We start from the raw sequence: 27,995 nt of genomic DNA, 5'->3' as shown, positions 1-27,995 counted from the left end.
TCCTGGCTGAAGTGTCACTCTAGGAAAGGACTCCCCTTGTGTCTTGCAGCCCCCAGGCATGCCCCGTGTCAGCCTCAGACATGTGAAGGGGGCGACCTGTTGTGTGACAGCCCCCCTTCCCAGCCCATTGCCTCCCTGCCCATGTGCCCCATCTGCCCACGGCGCCCAGAAGATGCTCAGGAAGGAAGAGCAGCAAACACTGGGCTCCTTTTCCAGTTCTGTCTGTCTCTGTGGCAGTCCGGGATGCCCTGGACTATGGGAAATGGGCAGGGCATAGGGGAGGGCAGCTGAGGTTCTTGTGTCCCCCAAACCTTGTCTGGCTTGAGGCCACCACGGGCGTGGTCTCAGAGACGTGGAAAATGCAGGGAGTGGAGGAAAGCGCCAGCCGCAGAACCTGACTTGTTTTCCGTCCTTAGGCCTGATCCTCTCCTCGTCACCACAGCAGACGGAAACGGACACTGGCACCTCCAGTCAGGGAGGGACACAGAGCACACCCTTTCTCCTGCTTTTACCTGGTGCCGTTGGGGAGCTATTTCTTCTCAAGCAGACTGAGTTTCTTGGAACAGGAACCTGTGTTATTCGTGCTGTTATTTCCCTACGTGGCACACAGGGGTGCTCAGTAAATGGGGAACGACTGACTGGTGGCTGCGTGTGCATCTGGTGTCTGGGTGCCCCTCTGCGTGTCCCCGGGAGTCTCTCAGTGTCCCTCTGGGCCTCCCCGTGTTCGCCTCCACTCCGTGAGCCTCTGTGTGTGCCTCCCGCTGCGTACGTCCACGTGTTGGTGGTCAGTTTCCGCGAGCCTCTTAATTCCCCTCGAAGTCCATCCTTTCTGCTGCTAGCCAGCCTCCTTCCCAGGAGAGTGGGGGGCTTGCGGCTGCAGCCCTCAGGTGGAACCCCCACCACAGCCGCTCCAGCAGGGACATGTCATCCGCACCTTCCGCTGCCCACCGCACAGGTGCTCCACGCCTGCCACGCCTGCTGGCGTCCTTGTCGTCTGCAGGCTCAGACCCCCGCAGACCCCCCAGGGCCCCGCTTTGCTGACAGGCCAGGCGTTGGAGCCGCGCTGGGGTCAGGGCTCTGTGGTCTCTCACCGGGAGTGGGGCCAGAAGGCTGGGCTGAGGCATGCCCTTGCGGTCTCAGGCCTTCCTCGGCTTTACCAATCCGGGGGGTGAGAGGGCCCTGAGGGGTCCGGGTGCCAGGACCTGCCTGCCGAGGAGGGGCGTCTGCCAACAAGGCCACTTTCCAGGAAAGCCAGCTCGGCGAGGGACTGCCGCGGAAGCAGATGCTCACAAGGCCTGGCGTGGCTGTGAGGGCAGGTGCCTGACGAGTTTAACCAGGGCGGGACCCGCGGAGGGTCTAATGGCTCTGGTGGCGTTTCACAGCCAGCGCCTGGCGTGGGGCATGACTGAGGACCCCAGGGATGAGGGGATGCACGGTCAGTGCAGGAACCGAGGAGGGGCCTCCTCTGAGGAGGGACCAGGCCAGACTGCCTGCTGAGCAAAGGTCCGTGACTCTGATGCCCTGCAGGCTGGGGAACAGGGCTGTGGGGCGAGAAGCCGCATCTGCGGAGCGGTGACGAGTGGCTGGGACCCCCGATGAGCACCGAGCTGCTTGCTCTACCAGCACCCCCGGGATGCTGACGGAAGCGGCCTGCACACCGCCTCTGAGCACACAGGGAGGCTTTACAAGACACGCAAGAAAGCACAAAGGCAGGGAGCCCCACTGCCTTCCTGCGGACCGAGGCAAACCGGGGCCCCGCCCAGCCATTAACCTCTCCCAGCTCAGCTGCCCATGGGGTAGTCAAGCCTTTGGCAAGTCAGGTGGTTTTCATTTCTTTCAGCCAAATTTAAAGAGGACTTAATCAAGTGGTGGGCTGACATATAATTTTGGATGATAGATCACTATGCAGTTTTTGGCATACGTCTCAGAAGGAGGTCCGAGACCTGAGTGACATCTACTTATTTATGTGAAAAAGCTTCTCATTCTCAGCGTGTGGAGCTATAAAAATGAAAAAGAAAGAAAAGATGCTAAGTCCTGATTCATTCCAGCAATAAATATTCACCCACGGATTCATGAACAATTAAATTCCTATCCATTCCATTAAGATGTGTTTTCAATCAATTTTCCTTTTGTAAGGCTTTACATTTGCCTTACAAAAACTTTCAGTGTCTGTGTTGTATTAATCAATTGTACCCTATGTTTTATATCAAAAGTAGTTGTGATAACTCAATCCAGAAGATGTTTTTTTAAAAAAACTCTTTACAAATTTTAGTCACAGAAAATTAAATAATTCTATTTCAATTTCTAAATATATTTTGTGGCAGAGAAGTATGATAAGGTGAGCAAGGAAAGACTTTCAACCATAAAAATACTGCATTAGTATAAAATTCTGTGGGGGAAATGGGATGAAGACACAAGTTCAAAGAGAAAAGGAACAACGTAAAATTTCCAGCTCTTGAGGAAGAGCTGGTTAGCTTGTTTTTTTCAAACAAAAGAGGCTGGTTATTAAATCACAGCTGTGTTTGGATTCTGAATGATATATTTTAAAGTGTTGTGGCAGTTTTATTTTAAAAGTGTAAATATTTGCTAAAAGCCAGAAATCACCTTTCTCACCAATTTAAAAAATGTGAAAAAAATATTAGATGGCAACTGAAAAATATGCAAGATGGGATACATAATAATAAAAAAAAAACGTTGTGGGTATTCCTAGAGCAAAAGCCCTTTTGAACCCTGACCTGATGGCTCTAGCCTCCTTTCCTCCACTCCCACCCTCTCCTGGAAACTTCCTCATGGTGTTGTTCACAAATACTGTGGGGTCTTGTCTACACTTGCCTCTGGATTTTAGAACATTTTGGGTTGGGCGGTGGCGTGCTGGGCGAGCTGCACCTCTCCTCTGTGCTGAATTAAACTGCCCTCGGTAGGAGAGGAGGGGTAGAGACTGTCTTGGGGGAGTAAGGGACAGGCCTGCAGACACACAGGTCAGAGAGGAGAACCAGCCCTGGACCAGGGCCATGGGCTCTGCAAATGAGAAAGGACCCAGCCCCCCCATCCTTGGCCACGGCACCCCTTCGTATGTCTGGTTGACTTGACCTGCGGGGAAGCTGTTTCCACAGAGGCATGGTTTATTTCACAGAGAGCCGAGATATTTCTGAAGGGGAGGCTGAAATGAAGCCCGGTCTGTGGTGGGAGCTGGGAGATTCGTTCTAGTCACCAAAGACCTAATTGGTTTCTTGCTCCTTGCCCCCGGCCACCATGCTTCTCCTCCTTGTTTCATCTGCACTATGCATCTGGTTGCCCTAGCTATGTCTTCCTTCCCCACGTGTCCCTCCCCAAGGCTCTGAGTCTGTGGACTAGGCCAAGAAGAGGTGTCCCGGGACAGGAAGCAGCATCCTTCCTAGGACCCCAGAGATGGCTGGGGAGGGGCAGAGAGACGGCCTGCTCTGGGCTGGGGTGTAGGTGAGAGCCCCTGGGAGGAAGCCAAACTAATTCTTTGCTTCCAGTTGCTGTGACCCCCCCTCCACTGCAGAGGGCAGCCCTGAGCAAGGAGGCAGAAGGCCGGGAGCAGGGAGCAAGGCCAAATGTCACCCTGCTGTTGGTGGGAAGGCCCTCACAGAGAGGGGAGCCCCCGCTGTGCCACGAACGAGCTGTGTGCCTCGGGCAGGCCCTTCCTGGCGCTGGGCCTCAGTTTCCCCACCTGTGAATGGGGCTACAGTGAGGATGCAGGGAGAGAGGCTGGTGTGGGCAAATGCCTGAAGACATGTGACCCACTCTTCTCGGGGGGGGGGGTGTGTGTGTGGCCCCTGTGCCATCCCTCTGCACTGAGACTTTGGGCCTAGCGGGCCTGGCTCCTGAGAGCCTCTCGCACAGCCTGCTGCCGCACGCCTCTCTCCAGCCGGCAGGGCGGGCCAGCTGACGTCTCCCCTCCCTTCCGCCCCCACCAGCGCCCGAGCGGCGAGGTGGCCAAGTGAACCCAGAGAAAGGCGCCCCAGGAGGATAGGGAAGCTGTCCTGATGGCGGAGTGATGAGCGAGCGGGGTGACGGAGGGGTCACAGGGCGGCCGTCTGCTTGATGCTGTGGAAGCTCATCCGTGTGGGCGACGTGGGGATGGACATGGCCCGGGCCACAGGCACTCGGAGGGAGTGATGGTCCTGCCAGCGGTGCCACCTCTTCCTCACGGCCGAGCGCACCTGCAGGGGAGGCAGAGGCTCAGCGGGGCCTGCGGGGGGCCAGTCCTGGGGACGGGGAGGCTTCTCCCCTGCTCCCTGCCCCTTGCAGGGCCCTTGAAGGGAGGCTGGGGTGCCCTCCCGACCACCACACTCACACCCAGGGAGGGACTGGCTGGTTCCAAAAGCAGGTCCTTCCCCTGAAGCCGTTAGCCCCAGAAGCTCCTGCCGTCCGTCCTCATCCCTCTCCTGGAGAAGCTCCCCGCTGACCCTTCCTTGGGACACACTGCCTTCCCTGCCCCATCCCTCTGCCACCTCCTCTTTATGGTGGGACCCAAGCACCAGCTTCGCACATCTGCCTCTCGCTCTCCTGGGCACCTGCTGAGCTGTGCGCTCTTCTCCCGTACTTGGCATCCCTCTCCCTCCTGAAAGCCCTTCCTCCAGCCCCCTCCAGCCCCCTCCACCAGCTGACGGACCCTGCCTCACTGGCCATAGCATGTGCTGCTGAGATGGAAAGCTAACAGTTCTAGTCATTTCAAAACCTGATCGTTGCTGGTGCCATATTATTCTCATTCGTATTGCAACTAAAGAAGTTTTCTGCAAAACGGATTATGTTCCCCATAAGCTAGGCTGGCACGTGGCTGACCAGAATAAATGCCCCAGAGGCACTGTGTGTTTGCTTTAGCAGCTTTCTCTCCCTGCCCTCCAGCCCCGGCCAGTCTCCACTGTCAGACTTGCCCATGTGAGGTCTGCTTTGATTGCCAGAGACCTAGGTGTGCAGAGACCCCCCCCACCCCGTCACCCTCTGCATAGGCAGGGGAAGGGCCTCAGGATGGCATCGGCGTTCCTCTTGAGTGTTCGGAAGCTCTCAGGACCTGGGGCTCTGTCTACTCTTTGCCCCATAGCCCACTGTGTGTCCTCACCGACCACAGGCCGGTGTGAGCCTCTCTCCCAAGCTGCTTATGCTGAGATTCTGGGCTCTGTGAGCTAAGCAGGCTGTCCCTGGTGCCTCGTTCCCTGGCGTTGGCCCCAAGGCGTGTGGTCTGCTCTGTGGTGGGGGAATGTGCTGGTGTCTTTCCTGCTCCCTGCGTCCATCAAGGCCTGGGTGCTCGGCTCACACCTGGCCCGCTCCTGGAATGCCTTCCCCTGTTACCAGCTGTGACCTGGCTCCTCCTTCCATGAGACCCTGCAGCCTGGGCTCCCTGGCCAGCCAGCCCTCCAAGTGCCTTTGTGAAGTGCTCGCCTATTGTTTCTGGCCTGCACAGGTGACCTTCTAAGCTGGTTCGAGACTCTTGGGCAGGATTCCTGTTTCCCAAAGCTGGGTGTGGTTCCTCCGGCCTTCCCCTCCCCTATCCAGGGCAGAGCTGAGCAGAGCCAGGGACCCTCCACTGGGCTGGGAACTGAGGACGGCCCCAGAGCCTGGTCTCATACCTCTCCATTCAAGAAGCAGTAGAAGACAGACACAAAGAAACCCTGGAAAGGAAGGAGGGAGGGGTCAGCGACCGGCTTGGAGAGCCACTCTGCAGGGATGGCTGGGAACACCTGGGCCCGGGACCCCAGAGGCTCAGAGCTGGAGGGGAACCCACCCCTCATGGTGCGGGTGTACTGGGGCCCACTGGAAGTGACAGGCTGTCAGAAATCCTCAGAACAGGTGCTGGGCCACCAGTAGGTGCAGGCTAGTGTGACCAAGAGCCAGTCAGGGGGTGAGCTCGCCTGACCCCTGGGGTGGGGGTGCCAGGGCCCGGGGCTGGGGTTCAGTGTGTGCATGCACTTGTGTTTCAGTGTGAACCATGTCCCGTGTGAGGTCTCTGTGAGGACACTGGTGCCCCATCTTTTCCCACAGCCCACCTGGAAGGATTGCAGGAAGGAGTTGAAATAGATGAACACGATCTGCGACAGGTCGTCCTCCCCGGGGTTGATGAAGAAGAGCATGTAGGTGATGCCCAGGAGGGGCAGGAGAACCAGGGTGGCCTTTACCGCCTTCCTGGGGAGTGAGAGGGCGACAAGGCTGGTCTGAGCCCACACTGAAGGCAGGGTCTCACTCAGGGGCCGTTTCTTCTGGGACCCCGAGCAAGCTCCCTGGCTGAGGACTATGAGGATTTGGAGGGCCCTGCCCAGATGCCCTCCTCATTTCTGCCCTCTGGGGGTTAAGGCACCCATCATTCACCTGTACTGGATCGTCTCTGATGTGGTGGATGCTCGCAATTTTGTCATGAGGATCCTGACGATGTTGAAAAGAAATACAAAATTGATCTGGAGTGAGGGAAGGCGAAAAAAGAAGGACCATGAGGTGGGGAATGAACTGAGAGGCAGCCACCTCCCCCTATAACCCACTGAACCACATGTCCCATGCACACATCCATCCTACCCGTCACCCCAGCCCCTGCCTTCGGTCCCAAGACCTATACTTCTCCCTCACCAGGATGGGCAGAAGTCCCCGTCCCCTGAAGGCTCCAGGGCCTGCTTCTCCACCTTCAGACCCGAGGGGGGAAAGCAGCCTTGGAGGCAGTGACCAAGGACACAAAGGCCACTTCTCCTGAGGCATGACTCCTCAGAAAGTCCCCCACCCCCTTGCCCCACCCGGGGATGCCACAGGTGAAGCTGCCCAGAACTCCACCCCAGTCCCTTGCCCTGTCTGCTGCAGAGTGCCCCCTTGTCGACTGAGGGTTCCCCTGAGGCCCTGCTATCCTGGGGGAGTGGACCTGGCCAGAGGGAGTGACTGATCTCTCACCAGCCCTCCCTTGCACCCAGGAAAATGCTTCCCAGGCACGTCTGATGCCATGAAGATGAATGGGCTGCTGGGCTGTCTCCAAGGCTCCTGGAAGGGCCTCATTTATCTTCATTTTGAGCCTTTTCTTGGCATCAGAGCCGATGCACCCAGTCTCTTCCCAGGACCGGCCTGCGGGGCCGCCCAAAGCATGCTCGTGCTGTGGATGGTCTCCGTGGGCCTGCCAGTGTCTGGTCCATCCGCACCGGCTTGTCTGTGTGGCTGTGTGCTGCCCTCCAAACGCTTCGGGATGGGCGGGGGGCAAGTCTGTTCTCTGTGCTTGTGTGTGTTCACATGAGAGCCTGTGGATCTGGGGACGTGGGTATGCCGGCGTTTCTCTACATCCATCTCCAAACGTGAGCAGACAGGAAAGTGAGATTCCCTTTCTTGCGAATCTTTCCCGAGGAAGTGCCCATGGGTCAGAGGGCGTCTGCTGGCTCAGGCATATGCACCGTGTGAGTATATGTGCGCACGTGCACGCACACACACACACACACACGCACGCACATTCCGCCCGAGGCTCTGTCCCAAGAATCCGTCACTTCTTAAGCCCTCCTAAGTCTGGATCCCAGGCTGAGGGTGGGGGGACACTGGCAGACACCAGGGAACAGAGAGCCCTGTGGCCTCTGCACGACCCCGAAGCTGGAGGAGGCTCTGGGGGCCTGGAGGGCTCGGGCTGCTCCTCAACCCCAGCCTGAGGCTCTCACACCCACGGTGGCCTGGCCTGCAGAACCCAGGGTGAGGGGTGGGCGGGAAGCCTTCAGCCAGGGGCCTGCTGCACCCTGCTCCTTAAGGCTCATCTAATTTCTAGCTCCTGGGTTTCTGGTATATTCCCTTGGATCACAAAGTCAATCTTAATTTAGATCAATCTTAATTTTCTCATACAAGTGGTACAAAAGACTTGACCTTTTCTGATTCTTTCTGACTTCCGTGACAGTAGAGGCTGTTGGAAGCAAAATGTATCCTCATTTCTGGCACATTCCCTGCATTCAATCTATTTACCCATCACCCATCAACCCACTAACCAATTCATTCAATTATCCATCCATCCATCCATCCATCCATCTAAATACCTACTCAACAATCCATTCATCAGTTTATCCACTCACCCCCACCCCGTGCTTCCATTCTGTCAATAAGCTGCAGAGCACCCCCCGGCTGAGGGTCCTGTTCCATGTGCTGAGGCAAGAGCAGGAACAGGGTCTGGTGCTGAGAGGCTGGGATACAAGCCTTGTCCCCTCTACTCATGTGAGGCAGGCAGTCAGTGATGCTGCCCCCACTCCATCTCTGCCTGGGCCTGGGAAGCCTGAAAGTCACTCTTTCCTTGTCCCCAGCCACCCCCTTCACTGCATCTTTTCCACCTCACCCCACCACAGGTGTCTTCCCTCCTCCTCCAGGGAGCCTCGGGGCCCCAGCCCACACGGAGCTCCCCGCTCTGGGACCTCCCACTTCCTCCCCCCCAAATCCGAGCTCTTCAGTGAGCACTGGCTATTGTACCCTAGCCTTGTCCAGCCTACTTTCTTTCACTCACTCATTCATTCATTCGTTCGTTCGTTCATTCATTCAGTGAGCTAACTTGCCATGTGTTGGGTCCCTGCTCCCAGAAGTCTTGTGGCCGGGCGGAAAGGGGTCAGAAAGGCCTAGAGATATGGCACTCGAGCTGGGGGCTGAAGGACGGCGGGGGATTGTGTTCCAGGCAGAGAAAAGCCAGGGGATAAAGCCCTGGGGCAGGGGAGATAGGCCAGTTGGCAGCCACTGTGGCTGAGATGAGCCCAAGCAGTGAAATCTACCTCCTTCTAGAATAGCAGCTGCAGGGCCCTCCCAGTCCAGAATGTTCCTAGGGCAGCCTGCATGGCAGGGGCTCTGTGAATGCAGAGGGGAGAGGGTGTGGGGTGAAAGGGTAAGGCCAGACCCCCTGGAGAAGCTCCCCCGGAGAAGTCCAGCCTCGTTCCTGCCCCGTGTTTCCTGGAGCTCTGATTCTGGCAGCTCCCACGGGCACGGTCGCTCCTAAGGAGGCTCTGTGGGAGGGGCGCCCCAGCCTGGTCAGAGCCCCAGCCTGGCAGGCGGTGGTACGTGTCAGGCCCAGACTGGGGATCTGGGTGTTATGGCGGCTACGGGGACAGACAAGGGAGGCTTAGTGCTCCCTAACGTGGCCCAGGACACATCATTCTAGGTTTTGTTCCAAGCACTTCATGGCTACTCCTCCAGCAGCAGCCTATGCGGTAGGTGTGATCATTATTCCCATTTTACAGATGTACAAACTGAGGTTCAGCTAGGCTCTATCACTTGCCCACGCCACACAGGAGGCACTGGTGTCAGGATTTGAACCGAGCCAGCTGGCCTCAGCGTCCTCCTCCTGACCTCTGCATCGTGCTGTTGCTCATGCAGGAGTTCATGAAATCTGGGCCAGATGCAAGGAAGCGGAGGGAAAGCACTGGCCACACCACCAGGGATGGGTGATCGGAGCTCAGGAGTGCACTGCAAGGCCCATCAGCGCTGGAGCCAGACCCGTGGCTCCAGGTACGAGGAGGACCGGCTGGAGGGGGAGCCCCAGGGCTACCACGGGTCCTCCCGGTGACCCCACGAAGCAGGGACTGGCATCGTGGTGTTAGAGGTGAGAAACTGAGGCTCCAAGCGAGGAGGTCCCCCAGGGTCCCAAATCCCAGGGGGCTGCGACCAGGGCTTGTTCCAGGATGCCCCACAGCATGGCGCCTCCCACCAAGGCAGAGAAAGTAAGCAGACCCAGCTCACGAGCGCAGAGCACCCTGGGTCCTCCCCACCCCCGGTGACGGTGAGGGTACTTGCTAAGTCTGGTGCTCAGGGGAGACCCTCCTCGACCTTCACCATCCCTTGTGCAGAGGCAAGCAGGGAGGGAGACGGAAAGGGGACTGACGTTTCTGCCTCCTGGGCTCCAGACACAGCTCCCAGCCTCGGAGGTAGGCCCTGCTCCCTCCAGGTCTGGGTACGGGGCAGGTTTATTGGGGTGCTGCCAACACAGCTCAGGTCCCGCCTCTCACTGTTCCCCGGCTCTCAGCTTCCCGCACTGCGCATCCGCCGGGTCAGTTAAACACGGCCCCTCTGTCTGTCCCACGGGGATCTGTGGAGCCCAGTTTTGACCAGAGGGACTTGGGGGTGCCCCCAGAAGCCTGGAGACCCGTCTGGGGCCTGGTCCTCACCGGGTGCCTCAGCTTTCTCCTCCTGTTGGCACGCTCTAGGCAGGTGAAGCCTCAAAGGCCCGTGCCCCGAGGCCTACTCCGCGCAGGGCCCTGGCTGGGCCACAGAGGAAGCCCGGACAACGTGCGTCCCTGCCTGGCAGGGCCCCGGACACCACAGTTCTGCAACTCCAGTGGACACATCCAGGGTACCCGGGGCCCTTCGTCCACATGCAGACCGTGGGCCCACCCCAGACATTCCCAGGGGCAGGTGGGGGGCCTGGAATGTGCATGTGGAACGGGGGCTGCCGGGGCATTGCTGGGAGGCACACAGAACGGGGAGACTTTAGTCAGACAGACCCGATGCTCCGTGCCCCGAGGGAGCCCAGCCGGGGGTCCCTGCAGCTGCTGGGGACACTTCTCAGCCTCAGGCTTCCTCTGGCGCCAGGGGAGTTAGCTCAGCCTCACAACAGAGGGACCTAGAAATATGCGGTGTTCATGTCCCGGGGCGGGGGCGGGGGGGCGACCTCCGCTGATGAGGCAGGAAGTGTGCGGAGAAGTAACCCAGCTTCCGAGCCTGCAGCAGGGGGCTATTCTGACACTCTTCCACGTGGTTGTCCCCATGGAAGCCAGCTCATCACCTCACCTGGGCTTCCTCCCCGCCGTGTCTTCCACTCCCACCCCTCACGCTGCTTCCTGGGACCACCTTCCACGTGAACGCCTGGCACCAAGTTCTTGTCACGTGGCTCTAATTCTGGCACTCGTGTGGCCTTGGGCAAGTTGCTTCATTAACCTCCCTGAGTTTCTGCGTCCTCACCAGTCCAAAAGGGACACCACAGAGCCTGTCTCAGAAGGTCGACGCGGGTAAAAATACTCATGGAGAGCCCCGAGCCCCGTGCCTGACCCCGTCCCCAGACCGGGACCCAGTAAGTGCCACATGCTTTTCCCATGACAACACAGTCACAACAGCTTCCTGCAAACCGAACCGGCCAATTCACTTCCCGGAACCCAGAAATAAGCTCGGTCACGTCTTTTAGCAGCAGAAATGCAGCCATGAATCAGGGGAGGGCAGGAGGTGGGTGAGCGGCCCCTGCGTCTCAGCTCAGCTAGCTCTTAGTGGTGACCTGGGGCAGGCAGTTTCATCTCAACGTCCTCAGCTGTAAAATGGGGATCATAATTCCTATTTCCAGGCACAGACGATGTGAGATTTGGAAGTTATGAAGATGGAGCTGTTGGACAGGCTCAGTGGGGAACGTGGAAGCCCCGTAAGTGCAATAGCTGGGTGTGGGGGGTGGGCTGGGCCCAAAGGGAGACGCAAAGGGCTCTTGGGCCAAGCGGTGCGGGTGGAAGCAGAGAAAGGGGCAGGGAGGAACAGGCAGGGAGTGGGGGCTGACACGGAGCCCTCCATGCCCATCTCCTTTTCTCTGTTCATCTCCTCACGCTGCCCAGCATCCTTGTAGCTGGGGGCTCTCTCCCCGCTATCGCTGAAGCCCCACCCAGGCCAGCCTTCTTGGCGGGGTCCCAGATTCACGAAAAGCCCTAATCCCTCCAGGATGGGCTCTCAGCAGCAGGCTGGAGGGGATGGGTCTCAAGGGGTTTCCATTCACACTGAGGGTGGGGACCAGTGACACATTGCAGCTGGGACTCCAAGGACAGTCACTCCTCACAGCGCTACCCCCCCCCCCCCGGCCGACTGCTGACAAGGACTGGCTTCTGCCTCTGAAATAAGGTGGAATTTCCAATGGTGGAATTTCAGGCAGTGGGTAGAAAACCTCCCTAGACATCTCCAGTTCATATACATCAAGGGCACTCCAAAGATGGGGAGCAAATGAATCCCAGAAGAAGTCACAAAAAGGAGGAGTCAGGAAATGAAAGAGATAAACAGTAATTGTCTCCAAGGTAGACCACAGAACCCCCATTAGGCACCTGCTGTGTGCAAGAGTAGGATGGCTCTCTCTCTCTCTCTCTCTCCTATGTATCCCACAAGGAGCAGGTGGCCCTTTAAGGAAGCTGGTGCATATAGGAGCCTGAAATTACCAAGCCTGAAATAAATCTTACGTAAATGCCAATTTCTTATGGGGCTTTTTTGCATGTCTCTTTTTTAAAATGTATGATGTATAATGGGTTCATTTTTGCCGAATGCAGCCTCTACTTAAACTCTACCTTAATTAAAGCTTGTTGTGGATTAAAGACATTGTGGCAATTATACCTTAAATGCGAATACATTTGGCAAAGGGCGGGGAGCTGGACAAGGAACAATTGCTCATTAGGCTTCATTCTGGTACCACCGCTCCAGGCTGGGGGCGGTGGGCTGGGCCTCAGAGGGGGTCGCTGGAGGCAGAGGGGGATGTAGGTCTGGGCTGAATAGAAGTCCACACACCCTTCTCTTGCCATCAGCGGCCCCCTCGCCTGGCTGTCTCAGTACCTGGCAAGGGGATGTCAGATGTGGGAGGCACTAGAAATCTGCCAGTCAGACCCGTTCTCTGCCCAGAGGAAGAACCCGAGGGCCAGAGGTGAAGGGGCTGCACCAGGGCATGGAGCATGGAGTAAGGATAGTGGGAGGGGGATGCCAAGGAGTGGGGTGGTGTGTGCAGAGGATGTGCAAGGGGCCACATTCTTCCCCAGCATCTCTGCTGGGTGGGTCCTCTGCATCCTCCCGGTGCCCAGCCCTATCCGGGTCCCCACTGAGGACCTACCAGGAGCACAAGGATGATGGGGCCTTGGTAAATATAGTCCACCAGGTCGCCAGGCTCCTTGCCAAACCAGCACCTGCAAAGATGGGGTGGTTGTGAGTGGCCTGCTGAGCCACGGTCTGGCCACCACAGTAGACTTGGGCCCAGGGTTCTCTGGCTTGACCCTTTCTGAGACCCAATCTCTAGGGCTGTGCCTTCCCAAAATGCCTGGGTGGACGGCCGTGGCCCCTCTGACCATCCAAGCTCACCCCTGGGCTGCCTTTTGCCCTCCATGGAGGGTCTGGTCTCCCCAGCTGGACTGAGGGCAGGCCCTGGGTCTCCCCCCATCCTCCTCACTCCCCTACCCTATTCCAGACTGTGGCACCCAGGGCTGGGCAGGCAGGAGGCTCACGAATGGAGAGCTGGGCTCCCCCTTGCTGGCCTAGGGCCCAAGCACCCCGTAGCACCTGTTCCTGCATTGCTCGGAACCTGCCACTCCACGTGCCAGGCACTCAACCGCACAAAGCAGCAGATGTAGAGGCCTTCTCCAGCCCTGAATCCCGGCCTTTCTCTGAGCTGAGCCTCATTCACCCAGTGAAGGGAGCCTGCTGCTACCAGAGGCTTGGTTATTCTCTGGGGATGCTGGTGGGTGCAGAAGCTTCAGAGTCCAGGGGAAGGGTGGGGCCAGGACGCAGTCTGGCCCTGTCAACCACTCCTGTTAGACCTCAGGAAGGGCCACATGGACTTTGGGAAATTCTGACTGTGTCCTCCCAAATTTTAGAGGTCATCCAGTGCACACTGCCTTAGACAGGAATCTCCCCTGGCACCGCCTCCCAGCGCTGGGGTTTCTGGTCTTTGCTTGAACACCCCCTTTGACAGGAAGCTCACTACCGTTCACGGCACCCCAGTTCTGCCCCTGCCCCCAAATCTTACCCGCTCTCTCCAGCCTCAGAGACCCCTTGGAGATTTGTATCCAGAAACTGACATTCCCTTTAAATTGGGGCACCCAGCTTCCCAGCTACTGCTTGGCTGAGCCATGGCCAGAATTGCCATCATCTGGGTGTGGCTTAGATATCAACATCTCGGTGCAGGGAGGGTGGCAGGATGGGACAATGTACCCCAGGCAGGGACTGCGACGCCAGAATAAAACAAGTACCCACTTCTCTGGCCCAGGGCTCTGTGAAAGGCCCATTGACACAGCCTTGGATGGGCTCTAGGCTGACAGCCTCCAGCACTTGACCTCCTCTATGTACCCTGGGCCACACTTGCCACTCCGAGGAGGAGGCCTTACCGAAGGCCAAAGGGGTCATGCATTAGGGCACTTAAAAGACCCATGATTCCTAACCCATGACACCTACCACACGAGTATCTCTGGGTGCCAGGCATATTTTCTCAATATAGGGACAATGAGAAAGTAAATCTGTCCTGGTAGGACTTCAATTCCTGCCCAATGCCTGGCTGGAGCCCTTGCCGGACCTTTCCTGACACCCCTCTGACCCCTGCAGGTGGCCGGTCCTACTTACTGTTCATTTTCATAGTAGAGTTTGCCAATGGCCCAGGCAACGATGATGGGGCAGGGGATGCCTGAAAGAAGGACAGACACAGGCTACAGTGGACAGACAGATGGTCGAGGGCCCTCTTGTAGAACACAGGGTGAGGGGACCACAAGGGGCCTGGGACCAATCATCCAACTGCAGGTCATCCGTGGCCCCATCCTGAACCCCCCTTCCCCCTCTCTCAGCAACCCTCTCTAAGCGGGTCAGACAGATGAGGCGACAGCATGATTTTCTGAGATTGTTTGATAGAGAAGGGGAGCTGGCCAGCTTGTCTTTCGAAACCAGAGACAAAGATCTTTGGATTGGTCTTCCCAGGCAAGGAGAGGAGGGCTATTTGTAAAATGTGCTGTTGGAGGGACTGCTTGCTTCTTCCTCACCAGCAATGGAAGGGAGGGGCTGCACCCTCGGCCTGTCCTGGGGACGGTAGGCAGGGCTGTGCACCTGTCCTTGGACCCAAGATGAAGGGAGGTGACCTCGTCAGCACTGCCCCCTCCCCACTAGGCCCCGCGGCCCCCAGGGACCCTCACACCATCCGATGAAGAGGAAGAGCCACTTGCGCAGGTGCTCGGTGGAGTAGGTCATGACGATGGCCGTGTGCAGGTAGCAGCCCTCGACGAACATCCAGAAGAAGTTGGTCACCACGAAGTAGTTGAAGATGGTGGTGACGCAGCGGCACCAGACCTGCACGGGGCAGGGGTGGTCAGGGGCTGCCGGGGGCCAGGGCCCCAGTGCGCGGCACGGGCACCCGCCAGGAGTCGCCTTGCGGACATGCATTCACGACCCTCCAGTCTCACTCTGGGAAGCTTCATGCTCCACCCAATTCTCTCTCGCTGTTTGGGATGAAGTTAAGGCGCCAGCCTGCACCGGGCCCTTCTTTGGCTTCTCCCCCAGCACTTTCTAATCTCCCTTTTTCATAAAGAAAGAGGGAGGCTGGCCCTGAGCTTTCTCCTGGCAGAGGCTAGGACTGAACGACACTGTTGTGTTTTCATGGTCAGTTTTTTGAGAGTCACCTTCGATCCACAGCAAGTTTTCCATTTAGGGATGAAATGGGAAATTTCACATAGAAAAAAAGGAGTGAGTCAATTAAAAGCAAGTTGTTATATAAATAATAGTGCAGGGGTTATGAAGGTGAGGTGCAGCCATCGAGGTGATTCTCCAAAATCTCTGGTGTGGGCAGATTCTGGGCTCAGGACGATCACTGCTGGCTCTGGGTGGAGGCTCACCATCTCCGGGGCAGGTTGCCGTACCCCTCTGAACCCCACTGCGACATGAGAAACTACTAATGGCATCTTACAGGGCGGCTAGAGATGCGGGCTGGCTAAGGCAGGCACCAAGAAATGAGGGTTGTTGCCATTTGCCTTTGTCCCTGTCCCTTTGAACAGAGCTACCCTCCCAAGTACCCTGCAGAGGGGAGATGGGGGTGCGGGCAGAGAAAAAGCCTGTCCAGGCCGCAGTGAGCCATGGCCAGCTCTCAGGCCTCCTGACCTGGCCACTGCTCCCCAGGCTTCGTCCCCAGGGCACCCTCAGAGCCGAGGTTGGGATCTGGGGGCCGGTGGTCGGGGGAACCCTGTGATGGGCGTTCTCTGTCCCACGGACAGCGCATCCCCTCTCTGTCCGGCGCTGACGGCTCCGGCTGTCAGCTGGTCCTGTGCTCAGCTGGTCTCTGCCTCCATGGCTTTCCCCCAGGGTCCCAGCCCTGATCTCGGGCCCCACGAGGTTGTCTGTCTCCTCTTCTCAAAAGGGCCTGCTGAGGTGGGAAGCTAAAGATCCCTTCCTTCCAACTCTGCTTTTTTTTCCAAGTTAAGCAACATTTTATCAGTTCAAGCATATGGGGCTGCAGGGCCCCCCAAACTGGATTGGACTCAGTAAGTGCTGAGGCAGGGCTTAATGGGGGGCCAAGTTAAGGGTCAAACCAGACTGGGTATCTGCTCAGGTCCACCGTCCAAAGAAAATGTATTGAGAAGTCTCTAATGGTGTGCCACAGGACTCTGTGCTTGGCCTCGTTAGTCTTGGGTTTTGCAGTGACTTGGACATAGTACCACAGCAGCTGACACAGCTCTAGGGTAGATAGCTAACAAGTGGGATGGCCTGGTCAAGATCCTGCTGGCTTAGATGTGGAGGCATCATTACAGTGTCACCTAACCTCCCTGAGCCTCAGTTTCCATGTCTGTATAATGGGGAAAATAATCCCCACAGGGCTCTCATTGGAATTGAGATAAAGTCCAACGGAGCTTAGTTCCAGCTTCTTCTTCTCTAAGGGGTTTTTGGGAGGTCCTGGATTCAGAAGATGGGGAGTGGAACAGGCTAAACCAGTCCGGCTTGCTGTTTGTGCTGCTCCCGGGACCCAGGCCTGGCAGCAGCCCCTGCCCCGCCCCTACCCAGCCTGACCCTGGGCCCAGCTCCGGAGGGACAATGATTGGGGGAGAGGTGAGCTCAGGTGCGGGTCTACACCTGAGGACTGGGCAAGAGAGGTTGGTGCCCCCAGAGCCCGAGCCCCCCAGCCCCAAGCCTCGGCCCGGTGACCTCATTGCTCTCATGCACTTCGTGGTCGATGAGCTGCAGCAGGAACCACACGACATTGCGCAGGATAAAGGTGGTGATCAGATTCCAGTGAATCACGTTCCGCAGACAGCGGATACTCCTGTGGGAGGCCCAGGTCAGGGGTCAGGCAGGATCCGGGAGCGAGCTGAGACGGGCTCTGCCTGGGGTCAGGAATCAGCTGGGACTGGGGCCCCCACTCCAAGGCCAGGTAAGAGACTCAGCCTCGGGTGAAGGCAGGGCTGCACCACAAGCCACATTCCCTTTCGTGGTGGCCACAGCTGGATCTCTCCGAGCCAGCTCCCCCTTTGCATCCTGCATGCCTGCCAGCGGTCAGTGCCCTGGCAGCCCCCCCAGGCCCTTCTGTCCACTGGCTTCAGGGCCCCCCTACCCTGCCGAGTGGAGGCGAGACCGTGTGGGAGGGGTGAAGGGGGTGCTGTGGGGGAGGGGCAGGGAAAAGCAGCAGGCCTTGTGGGGGGATGACTCACCGCAGGGCCAGGAAAAGCAGGAAGGCGGCCACGAGGGCGGCCACAGAAACGCAGTGACCCAGGTAGTTGACAACGAGGGCGACGCGGTAGTGCAGGTCATACTTCCTCTGCTGGACAGACAGACAGACAGACACACAGGCGGACGGAGGCATGGAGCACATGCAGGGAGGGGCTGGGCACTCCAGCTACGGCCACCCTGTGTGTCGTGACCTTGGAGGCAGAAGTGGCTTCAAGTGTCATCACCACATCTGGCTCCCAGCGTTCACTCCTGTTGGCTGTGGGCAGCTCTTGGTAGAGACAAAGGGCTGCAGTCAGACCCCCTGACATGCAGTTTGGGGGCAGGCTTGGACACAACGTCTCCTGGGATATGCCAGAGGTGAGGCTCTCTACATTCTCCTGTCTTTTTAACTCCGGACTGGGAGCTGCCACACCTGTGTTTAACCTCAGCTCAGACCCTGGCTGGCTGAGTGACTGAGGGTGAGCTGATGTCTGTCTCCGGACCTCAGTTTTGACCTCCGTATAATGGAGCCAACCTGCCCTCCTGCCTCAGAAGCAGCAAGCTCCGGGAAGTCTGGAAGGTGCCCTGGGATCAGTGTGTAGCCGATGTAGCAATGAGGGGGCGCGATGTCTGTAGAGAAGTTAAGAGCAATATTAACCCAAGTAAAAGCCAGTCTCCTTTTTATGGTCACCACATGCTGGCAGTTCTAAACAGAGGCAGTGATAAAGTACTCCTTGCCAGGGCAGGCTATCCCCTGACCCCCCGCCCACCGCGGTTTGCCCCTGCTCAGAGAGGCTGTCGGGTGGAGAGGTGAGGCCAGAGGTCTGGCGGGAGCCTCCTTCTTTATGACCCATTCCACTTGCCACTCCTCTGGCCCTACTGCAGACCCCTTCTGGCTCACATTTTGTAGCATCCCTTTCTCAGGGTAGCTCAATGGTTTTCCTCTGAACCTGGACTTCTTGGGGAAAGTTGCAGCCTCGCTGGGGGCTGTAATGGGTGAATGAGGAGGGGGGTGGAGGTGGGATGTGTCATTTTGGGTCAGGAGTGAGGCGTAACTTCAAAGGGGAGGAGGCTGGCACCACATGAAGCCTGGAGCCCAGTTCCAGAGCAAGGGGGCTGCTGAGGTGTGAGCGGGACCCAGATTCCCGTGGGGCCCAGCCTTCCGGAGCCTGTGCTCGTTTCCAGGTGGAGCCATAGAATCAGATGCTAGATGGGGAAACTGAGGCCCAGAGGAGGAGGAAGGAAGTCACACAGCCTGTTAGATGTTGGGACACTGGTCACACCGTCATTCCCTTCTTGTGTCACATGCCAGACATGGTTGTGTTCTCTGCTAGCCAGGGCTCTCCCGAAGGTCTGTGTCCTCCTTCTCTCCCACAGTGTCACTGAGCAGGGGACAGGACGTGGAGACAGAGGGAAGAAGTGCAAAAATATGTGGCTGGGCTGCACAAGGACCGGTTCTGTCACCCTTGGGATGCTCTCTGCTCAACCTGAGTCCTGATACCTGTACAGGGACGAGGGGTGGGGCAGGTGGGGCAGGTGGGGGCCACTCACCTTATCATCCAAAATGGGCTCACACTGTGAGTAGTTGATCCGTGAAGCCCACGTCCCATTCTCCAAGCACTCTCGGTAGGCATTCCCTACAAAAGATGCCAACCACCAAGAGGCAGGTCACTCCCCTCCTCAAGAACACTCCCTGGCTCCCGGGTGCCCACAGGGTAAGGTTCATACTTCTCAGCCTCTCTAGGCCAGGAAACACAACACACATCTAAAAGTTCACGGGAAAGTCATTTAGGTGAAAATTGTGCAAAAGCCTTATCAGCTGAAAGGCAGGATAAAACCCATTTTTGATACAATCTTTGACTAGCATCTTGTCTACTTTCTTTAATTTTGTTCAGAACTGAACCTGACTGGGAGCCCTGGGTTGTGGCTGAAGATTTGCTGCTTTCCACACACCCAATAATTTCCATTCTTCTCTCATTTTATTTATTTTTATTTATTTATTATTATTTTTTGAAGATTTTGTTTATTTGACAGAGAGAGAGAGAGAGCAGGAGAGCACAAGAAGGGGGAGCAGGCAGAGGGAGAAGCAGGCTCTCCGCCGAGCAGGGAGCCCGATGCGGGGCTCGATCCCAGGTCCCTGGGACCATGACCTGAGCCGAAGGCAGCCACTTCACCGACTGAGCCCCCCAGGTGCCCATCTTCTCTCACTTTATACATACGAGATCTGTACTTTTTCCCAGCAGCAGTTCTGTTTTAATACCAGCTACCCTTCACAGGGTGGGCGTTCACCACAGACCGGATTATCTTTCAACCACTTTAGCTACGCTCGTCCATTCAGTCCTCCCAGTAACCCCATGAGTAATAGTAACCCATTTTACAGAAGAGGAAACTCAGGCACAAAGAGGTTAACCTACTTGTCAAAAGCTATAAAAATGAGAAGGGGTAGAGCCAGGATTCAAATCCAGGAGGTCATGCTTCAGGTTGCATGTTCTTAACCCCTCGCTACCGCGCAGTGGGACACAGGAATGAGGGACACTTGGGGAAATGGGAGTGTGTCGCCTATCTCGAGCTGCGGCTGCTTGCGAGAGCACCGTGTGAGATCTCTCAGTGTCTGACTGGAATCTGCCCAGACACTTCAGAGAACTGATGTCTGACATCCACAAGTGTGGGCTACCCCCCGCAGGGAATGCAGGAAGATCAGAGAATGCTCATACCTACCTTTCTTGAAATCCCAGCGTGACTGTCAGTCCTAGCTCCTAAGCCACCACCTCCAGGCAGCCCACCCTTAACCTCCAGCCAGGAGGAACCCCTCCCACCTGAGAACTCCGGAGCCCTTTGTCAGACTCTGCTTTGCCCCATGAGTGTGAATGTGACCTCCCCCCTTCCTTACAAATTCTGAATGATCCGTGGTTTGGGGGTGATTTGTACTGGGGTTTTCTGCTCTCTGGCTAATGGGTTGTCTGTGGGTTTTTCTTTTGGGTTGCTGTTAGATATATACTACAGAGCTAGTTAAAATAAATAGCTCCCGGAGCACGGAGTCACAGAGCTGGAGGGGGAAACTTAGATTGCTTCTGGAAAACAGTGAGTTCTAAAATAATTAAGTTACCTAAAAAACCCACCTCTGTTGAGTTGACAGTGAGTTCAAAGCAATGGGATTATTAAGGGAGCACTTGCTGAGGAGCAGAAACAATGGGGGAGAGTCTATTAGCTTAATTGTTTTTTAATTTGGTGCTCTGAGCTCAGAGGTTTTTCAGATTACGGGCTATTACTGGCCTGTGCCTGCCCCCTCCGGCCCTGGTGGGAGTCGAGGCGATCCTGACGCCAAAGTGAGGACCCCAGCCCCTTGCCTCTCACTGTGGCACCCACATCCACTTGTGGGTTTTCTCCTTCCTCAGGGCTGTTTTACTACAGAAAGGTTGTGTGTTAAGAGAATTTGATGCATACGGTTAGTGATGTTACTGAACTAAAGGACAGAGTGTGGGGTGAGTCAAAAGGACCCACGTAAAGGTATCTGGGGAGGGCTGGTCCTTTTGTAAAATGAACACTCCCTTATTGATTGGGGTTTAAGGTCCCTCTCAACAGCCTGTCTGAGGGAAGATCCGGGCTCTGGTTCAAAGGGCAGAACATTTATCTTCTAGGGATGTGTTCAGAGATGTTATCCAGCTTTCCTGAGGTTCAGTGCTAAACCCCTTCCTCCAGGAAGGCCTCTTTGATTTCTCCCATCTCACAGATTTCTCTCTCCTGAGTCCCCCATTCCACCCACCCGAGTCCTAATAGTCTGAGCCTCACACTTCATCCCTTGCTCATAACCTGGCCTGAGTTGTTTAGGTGTGTGAGTCTGGTCTCACTGATCGGTGTGGGGCTAACCAAGGACAGGAACTCAGAATACTTTCCAAAGTATGATATCTCATGATGGTACTAACCATGGGGTGGGCTTGAGGATGGGAGGGAGTCAGGGTAGAGATGCCGCAAATCTGAGACCTTTCTGGTCCCTTATGTCAGTGCCCCTCGGGGGGTACCAAATTTTATGACTTCTGTCTCGGCTTTCTTTTTCTGGAATCCACCCCTCTCCTGCCATCACTCCATGTGGCACTTGACATTTGCCCTAACAGGCCTGGCACATAGCCAGCTCTATGCTGAATCCCCCCTTGAAATACCCTCCTCGCTCTCACCCATGGCTCACCGACAAACCCCTTCCTATCTTCTAAACCATAGTGCAAGCACCATCTCCTCCCACAGGCTTCCCCAGCACTCCAGGTATTTAAGCAATCTCTTCTTTTTTTCCTCCAAATGCCTCCTCTAGGCCTTGCCATCTCTTGAAACACAGGCCTTCACATTTGACTGTCCCTGAGCCACACCAACACATCCATGTGGTGTCACAATCCAGTACAAACCCACCCACACCCCCACCTCCACCCCACACACGTCCTACATTAGTGAGGCCGGTTTCACAAAGCAAAATCCATCTTGACCACAGCTATGATATTTTTCTTCCTATTCTATTCTAATGAATTAATTTATTTTATATACAAATGCTGGTCATGACTCACTAATTTGACTTCACCATCCACTATTGTGCTCTGACCCATAGTTTGAAAACCAAAAATCTATTTTAGAGCATTTGCCATAATTTACTACGGGTTTCATCTTTTTGGACCTGATCCTTTTTTCTTTTTTCTTTGCTACTGAACTTAAGCCCCCTGGGGACAGACAGGTAGGCAGAGACCTTATGGGAGTCTCCGGATCCCCCGCAGGAATTAGCCATCACATCCATATGAGCTGCATCAAACCAGCTCAGATGTGCCAACACCTTGGAAAGCAGGGTCTGAGATGTGGGATGTTGTGGAAGGGAGCTTCCCTCTGGGGGCCCAGTCGTGCCTGGAGATGTAGTTCTGGTGACAGACTCCAGGTACCAGAGGCCTGGAAGACAGATAGGCCCAGCTCTTCGGGAAGCTGGCTAATGAGGACACTGTGCCCTCAAGCACAGCTTTGGACAGGAGAGAGTAAGACAGAGGAGTCCCCCCCTACCTGGGAACCATGGGAGGATGGGCACGGAAAGTCTGAGGGCAGGTGGCCAGACTGGGATCGCAGGGCTGGATGCGGTGAGGTGGGTGCCTGTTGCCACAGCAACCCAAGTGCCCCTGCCGAAGATCGATGCCGATGGTGTGCGGTGTGGTCTGTCAGGGGCATTAGGGTCTGGAGGATGCAAGCAGGCTCCTCTCTTGCAGGGCTCTGTGGCCTGGGAATCCTGGTCCCCGTTCCCTGCAGTGTGCCAGGTCTCTTCCCCTAAGTGCCCCTGGCCTGTCAAAAGCCCCATTACTGTGGTCTTTCCCTCTTTCAGATGCTGACCCCTTTCTGATGAGAGTTCCTGGTGCAGGCAGTCACCTAAGTGGTTCAGAAGCCTGGCTGCGAGAAGAGAGGGGCTGCTCTTCTGGCTGTAGATTTGTCTCTGGCTGGCTGGCTAAGTGACCTTAGCTAAGTCCCTGCCCTCTTGGCCTCAGTGTCTCCTCTCAGTTACAGTGATGTACATCGTTTCTCAAAGATGCTGTTGGCATCTCAGGTAGGTCAGGTATCTGTTGTGTAGGACTTTTCAACCTGCCGAACGCCAGTACTACCGTCAAGCTATGTGACAACTCCACACATCCCTGTATCACTTTCAAGCGCTCCCTACGTTGGCCCTTCTATGTCTGATGGTCTAACTGACAAGGCATGGGAGACAGGGACCACGAGGGACCATTTTTGGGTGGCAGTTGTGGGGGAGAGAGTGTAAGAGACAGGTGGGGCACAGGGAGTGAGTGGTGGAGGGGCAGCAACATGGTCATTGGATGTCTGGGAAAACAATGACAAGAAGTTAGGGCAAGAGGTGCTGGCAGGGAGGTGGGATGGGGCCAGAAGCACTATTCACTGAAGGAATGAGGTCACTATGCAGGACAGGAACTTTCAGCACTGCGGACAGCAGAATGCCACCTCTCCCCACTCCCCACTCCCCACCAAAGCCTGTGGGCCACCTTGGAGAGCTCCTGCGACACAGCCCTCCAGCCCTGCATTCCGCCCAGGAAAGAAGATCACACTGATTTGTGCTGCTCTTCGAGGCCCCGCTTCAGCCCTAGCTCCTCCAGGTGCTTCCATGGCTGCTCCAGCCCCCTGAGGGTTCCACTGCTCACTGCTCCTAGCCCACCTTGGGACAGGACTGTTCTTTTCTGCCACCTCGGGCGTCCAGGCTCTGCCAAGCTGCACAGCAAATGCCAAACAGTCACACCTGCAGGAGGCACCTGGGTCTCCCACACAGGCCACAGGGAGGCTGAGCACCGCTGTCAGAGCTGCTGCCACCGAGAGTACAATCCCACACAGTGTAGGGGCTGTAGTCCAAAACCGCAAACCTGCAGTCAGGCGTGGTCTCGCTTCCAGGCAAGAAAGCCTCCCCTGTTCCCAGGAAAGCAACCTGGAAACGGAGTCAGTAGGCATCTTCCTGGGACTGTAAGAGGGGGAGGCAGCTTCTCCCTCATTTGGTCTAGAGAGACCCAAAGAGGGACAATGACATGTTGGGGGTCACCCAGCCACCGTGTTCTAGAAGATGCAGGAACTTGTGCCCCATCTGCAGTTGTCTTAGCCACTTCGTGTCCAGATCCCCAGGGCAGAAAATGCCTGAGGGGCCAGACACCCCACCCTCAGCCCCCTTACTGACTTTCCGTGGGAGGTGGGCTACTCCAGATATGGCCATGACCTTCCTGTCTGGCTTGAGGCCTTCTGGGAAATATTTGCCCTTCACCTTGGTCACCTTTCTTATCTTTTGTGGAAAAAATCCCCACTGCCCGGACGAGGCAATGATGCTGCGAAGCATGGCAAGTTGCTTTTTGCCTCCAGTTAAGACACCATTTGGGGAAGATGCGCCACCGTCGTGGTGCCGATAGCGTAGTGCCCCTGAGCTTCCCAAACAAGGCGCTTCTCCCGGAGTCAACACCCCTGCATTGCTTGGATGCTGCGCAGCTGATGAGGGCTGGCCTGCTCGGGGGCCCAGCTGGAACATTTCCTGTCTTGGTCTGATCACAGCCCATTGGTGGTGGGGGTGGCAGCTGGGGATGCTCCTCCAAGCTCTGAACCAGCCTGACCTAGAAGGAATGTTGGGTTGAGAGACTGGAAGTCTGCCATCATCAACACAAACATCAGGTTGGGAAGGGCCTCCCCAGGGCCAGCTGCTTATGACATCTGGGATGAGAGGCAGGGAACTTCTATTCCATTTCTTCAGTGTTGTGTGGACACTGCTCTCAGGGCCCCAACAGTCCAGCTGGACCTCCAAAAACCCTCAGCTCCTTATTTCCAAAGGACCTTTCACTCATGATGCCTTTCCATCCTTGAGTAGGCATGGCAGGGGTAAATGTCTATACTTAGAGTAGACAGTGGGGAAACTGAGTCAGGGGGCACAGAGCCATTTAATGGAGCCCACACTGGGCCCATGAAACAGGGAAGAGGTGTGATTGGAATCCAGCTCATTGTGTGAGATCACTGGCCTCCCCAGGGTTGGTGCAAGTGGGAGGAGGCGCCTACCACCCAGCTCCAGCCTCTATTGTGTGGGGCTGCCTCCTTCCAGTCATCCCTAGCAACGCTCAATGGGCTCGTCACCATGACGCCAGCCTGTGACCTGCACAGGCAAACAGGGAGGAGAAGGCGAACGGGGGACCCCTGAGGCAGAGACTGCTGTGGAGCGGAGGAACCTCAGGGTTTGGGGACCATGAGAACTTGTCAAGCTCACCCCCCAACAAATACAGAGAAACTGAGGCCCAAAGAGGAGAAAGACCTGCCCAAAGGTGAGATAAGCAGTCCATGGCCCGGTCAGAATTGGAACCGACTTTCGACCACAGTTCCTGTGAAGTAACATGGGGTGAAGACATCTTGGACTGGCAGAATCCTGTGTCCTCTCTTTACCTACGATGGCATTGCTCCAGAAGGCCAAAGCCCTGCCTCTCTCCGGAGGCCTTTGGGGATCAGACCCTCTGAGTGTAGACAGACTGCTCCCTCCCACTACACCATCCAGGGGCCACAGACTTGCGATGGCTCTCAGAGACGACAGAGGCCACACACCACCCAGAACAAGGACAACCATCTTGGCATGAACAGGACCCTCAAGGACATGATGCCAAGGATACAAATGCTCCTTATTCTGGGCCTTATTCTTTACTCCCCCTGCTGACAACGCTCCAGCTCTTCACGGGAACCCCAAGCAGCAGCATCTCCCCAGTTGTGACAGGGCCTCACAAGGACAGCATATTTTCTGTCCCCTCCACATAGATGAGGACACTGGGACGTGGATGAGGGGGACCTCACCGTCACTCAGTGAAGCAGGGCACAGCCAGGACTTAGATCTGCCCTCCTGAATGTGGGCCCGGGTTCTTCCTGCTCTCCCTCACCCCAACCTCCACCCCTGCAGGTGTGTAACAGGAGCTCCCCCCCAGGCTCTGGAGCACCTGGTTTTGGGTGGGTAGACTGCACTTGGGGCCCTTGGAGATGGTCCCTGAGAGTCACTGGGGGTGGGGCTTTGCTGTGGGGTTCCAGACTCGCACTGGTTGCTCGGGACTGGGGAGGGGGTGGGCAGGAAAGGGTGCTCCATCTATGACTTTACTGAGTAAGGGGGAGGAGAGGGGAAGGGCAAGGTTTAAGTTCTCAGCCAGCCTGCATTTAGATTTCAAAGGTACATCCTGAAAATCCAGCAGTGTCCCACCAGAATATTCTGTTCCTGCACCATGGGGCTATGGATAAACAGCTGCGAGCACTACCACCAGGAGAGTTGAGGCTCATGGCCTGGACTGGCATTCAAAGCCTCCATGACCCTGTTCCCTGTACCCACGTCTCCTCTCCATCTGTTCCCACTCTCCCTTCCAGCTGGCACATCACTGGCCCAATTTTTCAAGGCCCTATCCAACAACATTTCCTTTGTGAAGTCTTCCCAGCTTACTTTCCCCTCCTTTTGGAATCGACTTCCTCCCATGTGCTCCTACAATCTTGACTGTGCTATTTCACTTAAGAGCAATTATCAGAAAGTTCTTTTCAAGAGTCTCTCTCTCTCTCTCAGGGCACCTGGGTGGCTCAGACGGTTAAGCACCTGACTCTTGTTTTCGGCTCAGGTCATGATCTCAGGGTTGTGAGATCAAGCCAGAGTGGAGCCTGCTTGGGATTCTCTCCCTCTGCTTTCCGCCCATTAGTGCAATCTCTCTCTAAATAAATAAAGTCTTAAAAAAAAAAAAAAAGTCTCTCTCTCTTTTCCTCTAGAACAGGAGCCCCTGGAAGGCTCAGGTCTTTCGCATGTTTGAAGAGCTTGTTTCTAGGAAGAGGAGGGCAATATTCTCGCAAACCCGGTAAGAGGTAAGCCTGGGCAGGAAAAGGACGAGTAAGCAGCTGGAGGTTTCCTGGGAAGAGAGGGAGGGAGATCAGGAGTGGTGGCAGCTTTGGTCCTCTCTGAGATGAAGGGCCCTCAGGCAGGGGACAGCTGAGACTCCACCGTCACGCTGCTCGGCCGCCTAGGCCTAGGCATGCAAGGCGGAAAAGTGCTAGGGCAAGGGCCAAGAGCTCTCAGAACCAGCAGAGGCCATTCAGTGCCCTGGCTCTCTGTGGGACCCTGGGCAAGTGTCTTCCTTTCTGGGCATTTTCTACCCCTAAGCAGCAGGGGAGGGGACGGCTGCGCTCGAACAGAAGACCTTGCAGCTGGGAAACTCTGGAGCGTCTGGATGGCCAGAGGGGCATCCACTCTGCTCTATCTCTCTTCCCTCCTCCTCCTCTTTGCCAGCGATGGCCAGGTATGTCCCACTTTCCCTCTCTCCCAGCATGAAAACCATTCTCACACAGGGTTAACTTTCCCACCCTTGGGCCTCAGGGGTCAGGCTGTGAACAGGGCTCATTCGGGACTGAGAATGTAGACCTGAGTTTCTAGAGTCACAGCTTCTACTTCCTCAACCCAGAGGGGAGGCTCTATTTGGAACCCTCCCTGAGGCTCATACCCTCATACGACACAAATGTGATGTCTCCACTGCTCCAAGACCTTCAAGAACCACTCCCACCTCCTCCAGGAAGCTTTCCAGGAATGCTCCGGTGCCCATCAAGCCCCTCTTTCCAATCCCTGACTGTTGGTTTGTGCAAGCCTGGTCTTGAAGCAGCCTGGGGTTCTCTGAGGGCAGGGCTCAGCCCTTCTTGTCACCGTGTCCCCTCAAGGCTGAAGAGGAGATTTCTACACAAGCAGGCTGACTCAATGGGAAGATGCCTCTGGCTGGGGACCACTCAGTTTATGTGTTTCCAACACAAGCCGTGCTTTGTCTCTAGAGTGGGGTTCTGGGAAGTAGGGACCCCCAGACCTCCCCCTGGGGTTAGGTCAGGTGGGGTGTCTTTTTTTTTCCCCTTGTCCTGGCAGATGCCTCAGTATACATGGGCCCAGCAGTTACCAACAGGACATGGTGGGAGCCTGAGAGCACGAGACTGAGGCTGAGCTGCGCTGGGTTTAACAATTCTGCAGGGGGAAAATAAGCCTTGTGCAGGAGAGAGCAGGTCCCCCTTTGCAGCCACGAGGGCCCCAGGAACAGGCAAAAGGAGATGCTGGAGCAGGGAGGATAAAATGAGGGGTGGGAGGAGGAGAGACAGAGGATTGAAGGAGAAGAGGGGGAGGGGAAGGGAGAAGT

General features: G+C 56.3%; 1 protein-coding gene across 9 annotated transcripts in view; it reads right to left on the bottom strand.

The window, feature by feature from the left end:
• Nucleotides 1–1,554: 1,554 nt before the first annotated feature.
• CRHR2 (corticotropin releasing hormone receptor 2) overlaps nt 1,555–27,995 on the bottom strand; it is a 31,468-nt gene continuing 5,027 nt past the window's right edge. Inside the window, exons 1-11 of one of the 9 annotated variants that reach the window (XM_032401838.1) lie at nt 24,113–24,744; nt 18,886–18,971; nt 17,337–17,446; nt 16,834–16,951; nt 14,838–14,991; nt 14,278–14,338; nt 12,779–12,851; nt 6,331–6,384; nt 6,012–6,147; nt 5,595–5,636; nt 1,555–4,187 (exon numbers count right to left, since the gene is read on the bottom strand). In XM_032401838.1, coding sequence (XP_032257729.1) covers nt 3,682–4,187; nt 5,595–5,636; nt 6,012–6,147; nt 6,331–6,384; nt 12,779–12,851; nt 14,278–14,338; nt 14,838–14,991; nt 16,834–16,951; nt 17,337–17,446; nt 18,886–18,971; nt 24,113–24,389 — 1,617 coding nt within the window. In that variant the 5' untranslated portion in view covers nt 24,390–24,744 and the 3' untranslated portion in view covers nt 1,555–3,681. Of the gene's footprint in view, nt 4,188–5,594; nt 5,637–6,011; nt 6,148–6,330; nt 6,417–12,778; nt 12,852–14,277; nt 14,339–14,837; nt 14,992–16,833; nt 16,952–17,336; nt 17,447–18,885; nt 18,972–24,112; nt 24,745–27,995 lie in introns of those variants that run through there. The other 8 variants (XM_032401839.1, XM_032401842.1, XM_032401844.1 and 5 more) reach the window with 8 other exon arrangements.

Source organism: Phoca vitulina, unplaced genomic scaffold (genome assembly GCF_004348235.1).
Source record: "Phoca vitulina isolate PV1807 unplaced genomic scaffold, GSC_HSeal_1.0 scaffold4, whole genome shotgun sequence".
Taxonomy (NCBI): domain Eukaryota; kingdom Metazoa; phylum Chordata; class Mammalia; order Carnivora; family Phocidae; genus Phoca; species Phoca vitulina.
Note: the sequence above shows the minus strand (reverse complement) of the source record. Positions and strands in the feature narration are given on the sequence as shown.